At 42.4% G+C, this 6,598-nt stretch overlaps 1 protein-coding gene across 1 annotated transcript; it reads left to right on the top strand.

Moving 5' to 3' along the window:
* Positions 1-1,702: 1,702 nt before the first annotated feature.
* Positions 1,703-3,111, top strand: LOC145988382 (uncharacterized). The gene has a single exon (XM_083123293.1). It carries the CDS (start codon positions 1,718-1,720, stop codon positions 2,969-2,971), a length of 1,254 nt encoding a protein of 417 aa, XP_082979419.1. The 5' UTR covers positions 1,703-1,717; the 3' UTR covers positions 2,972-3,111.
* The last annotated feature ends 3,487 nt before the right edge of the window (positions 3,112-6,598 follow it).

Genomic DNA, 6,598 nt, shown 5'->3' with positions numbered 1-6,598 from the left:
TGCAAACAATAGAGGACACTTTGAACAAAACCACTGAAACTGGAATTTTGTGTATCTACTTGTATTTTGTATGTATACTTGAATTTTGTGTATGAACTTGAATTTGTTTATGGGTAAACTGACTTTTGCGCCACCCTATAGTTTCATTAGTGGAAATAATAATAATTATTATTACCATGGTTATGAATATTACAGGGGTGTAAAGGGTGCTCATTCCATGTAGTGCACCCAATAGTCAACCTCACTTCCACGTAGTACACTGGACTGCAGACTAACGAGGCTCTGGCGACTGGCGCTATGGCCAGTATAATTCTGGGTCGTCCTGTGTTTTGTCCTTATTTGTGCTGAGAGCCCTTTTTAGCCTCAGCTTTTAACCAAGGTAAGGATATTTTAGATTTTAGACACGCTTCTAATTTTGTTATGATAAGGGGCTGGACCCCGTATTGTGTGACGGGTGCAAAATAGCCTCAGTGCTGACCCACTCAAAACTTTTAATTCAAATTTAAAAAATCAAATGAATATTACAATAATAAAGATTATAAACTGTTAAAAGTAACGCTCACCTCCGCTACGACGCCAGGAGTCCCGGGTTCGAATCCCGGACTGGGCATGGTTGTTCTTTGTGAGTGTCGCTTCATCATATCATTACTCATCCTCATCTTTGAGATTAGCCAAAAGTGGAAGAAAAAAAGTAAAAAAAAAAAAGAAAAGTAAAGTGCTCCCCTGTGCATAGCACTACGCCATGAAGGCGTATAGGGGGTGTGGGGGTAACGCCCCACACTTTCTTGATCCGGTCGTTAGTGGGGTGATGTGATCAGCATCACGCCCCTGACCGCCTTTACCCTCCCAGGGTTTCCCCCAGGTACCCATGTTATTCGACGCTGGGTGGGCGCCGGGGCCGCTTCCATCGTTAGAAAAGTTGCCAGATTTGAACCGGCCGGGGATCGAACCCGGGACTTTTAGCATGGTAGTCAGACGCGTTACCGACTGAGCCACCGCGGCCACAAAAGCAAACTAAAATAAATCAAATCGATCATCAAAATCATTGATAAAAAGAAACATATTTTATCATTATCATAGAGGGTGAGTAGCTATATTCTTGGGGAGACTTTTCTACTCGACCCACAAGCCGGCCTCCGTGGCGGAGTGGTTAGCACAGCGCGCTACGAAATCAGGGCTTCCGGGCTCGAATCCCGACTGGAGTGTCCCTTCATCAGTTTCATCACATCATCACTCATGCTTATCGTCGCGATTAGACAAGAGTGGCAGGAAAGTTACGCTAAGTATCAAAATTCTAATCAAATAATTCATACCCATCGTTCCGTCCCGATTAGCCAAAAGTGACAGACACGCGACATAAAATAAAATAAATCTCTGTTGAGTTAAAATTGCAATTCAAACTTATCCACATGGAGATCGATATTTTCGATCCTCAATATCTTTATTCGATATCGAAAAATCAGTATCGCACAGCACTAACAAGAATGTCAATTTTGTTTACTATTCGGTTGAATAGTAATGTAGAAAAACTTTTCTCGTGTTATCGTGTGTCCAGAGTTCCCTCGTGCTTTGCTCTCTTGATCCAGCAGTCCTGACTTATCTAGAATTTCAAAGGCCAAAGCCCATGTATGCAAAACAGTGTAAATTTGATAAGAATTCTGCTGTCACTACCCTAGGTTCCCATACTACCGTAACTGTTCGTTGCTGAAGGTTCGCCATGAGTTTGCTCGAGGAAAACGAAGCGTTGTCCAAAGACGTCATCTTTGGGATCGTGGCTAAGTCGCTCAAAACTTGCGATTTCGCGGTGAAGGACTTCTTGTGCACCGCAGCCGGTCCTCAGGTGACCGGTTTCATGGCGTCGCACGGCCGGTTGCACGTCACCGTGGAACGGCACGACGAGTTGGAAACACTACAGTTCTTCCTTAAGTGCCTTCCTCATCAGGAGAGTCAGAGGAGGGTCGTGCTGGAATTCGGCGCCTTTACCATAGAGGTCGGGTTCTACGCTGAAATCATCCCTTCCTTGTTCGAGATGGGTGTCCAGTTGCCGTACCCTGAGTGTTACCTCGCTCGAAGCGACGGAGTTGATGACTTCTTGGTGCTGGAAGACCTCTCAGCAAGCGGGTACAAGATGCTCGACAGGCGAGAAGTTCTGGACTTCGCACACTGCTCCCTTACCCTTCAGGAGCTGGCAAAGCTGCACGCTTCCTCTGCAGTCTACCAGGAACGGACCGCAAAACCCTTGAACGAATCTTTCCCCTTCCTCAAAGACACAGTGTTACCTCAAGATGGCGCCCAAGTCGTGAAGGAAACATGCCACGCCAGTATGCAGACGATACTGCAACTCGCCCAGTTCATACCTCGTTACGAAAACTCCTTGGATGAGTTCCAATCCAAGATCACTAACTTCTACGCCTTAGCAGAGCGAATGGTGAAGCCTTGGGACGTTCTCAATGTGATAAACCATGGCGATCTGTGGATCAACAATATGATGTTTAAGTACAGCAGTTCCAACAAACCCTTATCAGTGAAGCTCTTGGATCTGCAAGAAGCCCGATACGGTCCACCAACTCTTGACGTCATAGTTCTGCTGTTCGTGAGCGCCAGTCGGCATCTACGCGAGACGCACGAAGTAGATTTCCTCAAGATCTACCACGACTCTTTCGTGGAGGTAGTCCACCAGCTGGGAACCGACCTACCAGAATTCACGTTCTATAAGTTTTCAGAAGACTACAAGTCCAAAAGGTTGTTGGGAGCCATGTTCCAAGCCATTTATCTGCCGTTTGTTCTAATGGACCAAAACGAGGCTGAGAAACTGGTTGACCCGTCCACCAACGAATTTGACTCTTTCCTCACTGACACACAGACAGATATAGCTTGCAGCTTGTTCAAGAACAACGAAACCTATAGGGAAAGACTAACTGAAGCCATAGATCTCTTGTTCGAAGAGCTGGCGGTTCAAAGTGAGGTTTAGGACTGTTCATAACAAATATATAACGGTTAGTTCACTGTACATTAACCTGCTTGAATAGAGTGTAAGTAGTGCCGATAAAACCTCATGTGTATGTATAATTTTAACTAGCTTCTTAATCTTGTTAGGTTAAAATTTCTGCAGCATTAGTTTGTTTCTAATTCTAAATTAGATTGTTTTGTAATTCAAAGTTGACCTGTGATTTGTAAATATATTTTCCCCGGGCTCTCTGGCGGAGTGGTTAGCGCAATGCACCACAAATACAAGTGTCTCCAAGTTCGTATACTTCACAAATCATGCATTCTTATATTTGTATATTCCATCTGCCCTCTTGCCCCCTAATCGCCACTGGTTCCATCACACGTAAAAGGTTTCCGCCCAGAAAGCCCGAACAGTTTTCTGCGTGTGGACGTGTGTGATTCTTGCTTTACTGTAAACTACTCTAAAAATTTCTCGTGTAGCCATTTGGTTGGTCAATCGTCAGGGGAGGGGGTAAGTTAAACAATTGTAATAAGGGGAAATTCCTACTGATTCTTTTATTTGTATCACTTTTTGCGTATCTTTTTTCTGCCTTAGAATCTACGTACTTTCTTTTCTAGGGACGTAGGTTCCTGATGAGTTTGAGGGTGTAAAATGTGTATATGTGTGTGTATAGTACAATAGCTAAAACGATGAAACCGAATGCGATCTAAATGCATTTTTTTAAATAAATAATTTGGAGGGTTTTCCTAATATAAAGTAAGTTTGCTCTATGCTACGGGAAATTTCGGAGAGCTCGTGGAAGTTTCGGAGGGGACAGTGCACCCCGGCCCCTTCTTACTTCCTGTGTTGTTTCTTTTACTATTTTTGTCTACCTTTTTCTGTCTTCTAATTTTGCTTTATTCTTTGCATCCATCTGATTCTTCTCCTTGGCTTTTATTTTCCTTTCTCTCATTGCTCTGTGTGTAACTTTAATTTTATTTCTCCCTCTCTGTTTTTTTTATTTCTGTTATTTAACGGGGATCTAGTGCCCACCAGCGCCAGGTGACGCCGCCAACTCGTGTGAAGTATCAGTATTAAATGACTGTGTCCGAAGGTCCGAAGTGTCTAAAAGAAATAGGCTTGAAGTACGCTCTTGTCGGAATCGACGTCACCGGGTGCAGTTCGAAATAGCCAATTAAACAAGAAATCGAGCCCGCAACATGCAGTATGCGACAGTGCATTCTCGTTTACAACACGGAAAAACAACATGTTCTTACTATCTGTGACAAAAATATTGAGCCTCGGTTTGCATGCTTGTAAAATTGTACTCCGTGGGAGGAAAAAGTCAAATATACCTCATTGGAAAGCTACAAGTGTCTGCTTTTAGACAAAAGCAAGACAAAGTGATTTTAACTCTGTCTGTTTTCTATTCAGATAAAAATGTTCGTAAAAGTGTAGTTTTTTCGTGTGTTTTTTACATAAGTCGAATTCAATTGTGTGTAGCTTCGTGTAAAACCGTCGTAAAAATATGATTTTCTTTGTGATTGAAGCTTGTTTATGTGGAAATATCTCAGCCAAATATAATGCTGCTATCATCTGTGGTACAGCCACAATTAATGATTAATTATGATGTTGCAATCTTGGAAATGGTCAGCCCAATGGTCATGAAAGGCATATCAGAATTATGGCCGTGGAATAAAAATCAAATTTCCATATCTCATTCTTGCACACTGTGCGAATTGAAAACAACAGAGAGAATTGTTTTTCTTGACAACCGGTTCCCGCGCAATTCACATCGTTGCTAAGAACGCACGTAGAGCAAGTGAGCTTTGTTGCCAAGCGTTGCTGCTTACTCTTTAAACTCCGCGTCCAAGCAGCTTTGATACGGGAAATGAGCCGAAACAATGTGTTGCGCAAGGAAAGCATTGTAGATATGCCGAACTTTTATTTTGTCACTTCTGTGTTTACATTCCTGCCATGGATTATTGCCTGAACTCCCACATAGCCAGAATAATTCTTACGTGCATTCCATCCAGGCAGTCGGTCTCTCACAAGTTCGTGTTTTTTGTCGTACGCACAGTATTGAGTGATGATAGGTTCTGTGAAGTGATTTTCTTGTTGCATGAAAACGGCAAGACGGTAATATCATAGTATTGCAAAAGAAATGATGATCAGTGCCAAGAGATATTTCGACCAGGAGAAACGAATGGGCGCATCTCACGACATAAACCAAGGTGTCAAGTGCACGGCGGAGTGTTTAGGGGTTACGGCAGCACAGTGAAAAAGGTATATAAAGGAAAAGGGAACAACAAAAATTTGCATCGACCCAATATATATAATTGAGCGAGTTTTTGCAAGGTGTGGTTTGAAGAAAGATACACGACTATTATTTTAATTATCTAGTTCAACAGAATCCATTATGAACAGCATTTTATACTTTTACCTTTCACTCTTTATATTTATTGAAAATGTATTAATGTTTTTAGCCCTTCTGTCTCTCTTAATGAACCCCCAACTCCTTGCTTATTACAAGAGTTGCAGCTGTGAAACAGACCAAAATATGAAAGCAATATTTCAGGTGGAATGTATAGCAACACGTTAAATGCTGAAGCCACCCACACTACTCGACACGATGATTAAGTGATTTTTTCGAGATGAATACAATTTACATGCGTTTTTGCTCGAAATATATTTTAAAATATAGTTGGCGTAAAGGCTTCAAATGTGTATTTTTTTTTAATATAATTTTTATGCGTTGCTATCGCTGGTACGAACCTCGCTCTGTTTCCCTTTCTTATGAAATCGCTGTACACAGCAGGTGCGTTATTATTGTACAGTATACAGAGAAGACTGGATCTCTCATCGAACATCGTTGCACTCAATATATCCGTTTAAATGTGCAACATAAAACAATACTGGGAAAATTATGTTCATATAAAGCCGAGTTGAGTTGTTTTCTCTCTTTAAGTCCACTTTATGCACAGGTAGGCTAATCGGGACAGGACTTACAGTTTAAAGTGAGATCGGAACCACTATGTACCTTCGCTGGGTATCGAAGGAGACGACGTTCATATGTAGATAAAAGCTCGAAAAAAAATGCAATAAACCCTGCAGTACAGCAGTACTCCATTTGCAATATGAGAAATATTTCATTCATAATTTTATGCTGCCACAATACTTTGGATCGGCTTGACGGAACGCGCTTCCGCGATTCTCGCAGCGAAGTGCAACGATGCGGCAACGCTGTGGTAGTCGCCTGCAGCCCGCGGAGTCTGAGATTGGCCGCACCCCGCCATACGTCATACACCCGTTTACCATATTAGGAGTGCGAAAGAATAATTAATATCTGGAGCCATACTTGAGGTACACACGCCAAACTTCTGGAATTTGATCAAATGCGTTATATCAACAATTTCTTGCAATTTCATTGAATTTGTAATTATGCATTTCAAGTTTGCACGTTTTCCTAAAATGCCAATTTTTTAAGTATCTATATTCCTTTTCCGGAATGTCTGGAGTAAGAGAACGCAAAAGCGTCCTGGGCGGACGTTGCGGCTGTGTGCCACGTCCAATGAACGCGCTGAAGGGAGGGGGCGACTCGACTGGTCCACTAGTTCTGTAGTAAAGATGACAGCTCGCAGCCCACAAGCTTTCACCTCTGCGCGTAGC

Source organism: Lepisma saccharinum, chromosome 1 (genome assembly GCF_977018435.1).
Source record: "Lepisma saccharinum chromosome 1, izLepSacc3.1, whole genome shotgun sequence".
In the NCBI taxonomy this organism is placed as follows: domain Eukaryota; kingdom Metazoa; phylum Arthropoda; class Insecta; order Zygentoma; family Lepismatidae; genus Lepisma; species Lepisma saccharinum.
The sequence above is the reverse complement of the archived record's forward strand: the minus strand, read 5'-3'. Positions and strand labels throughout refer to the sequence as shown.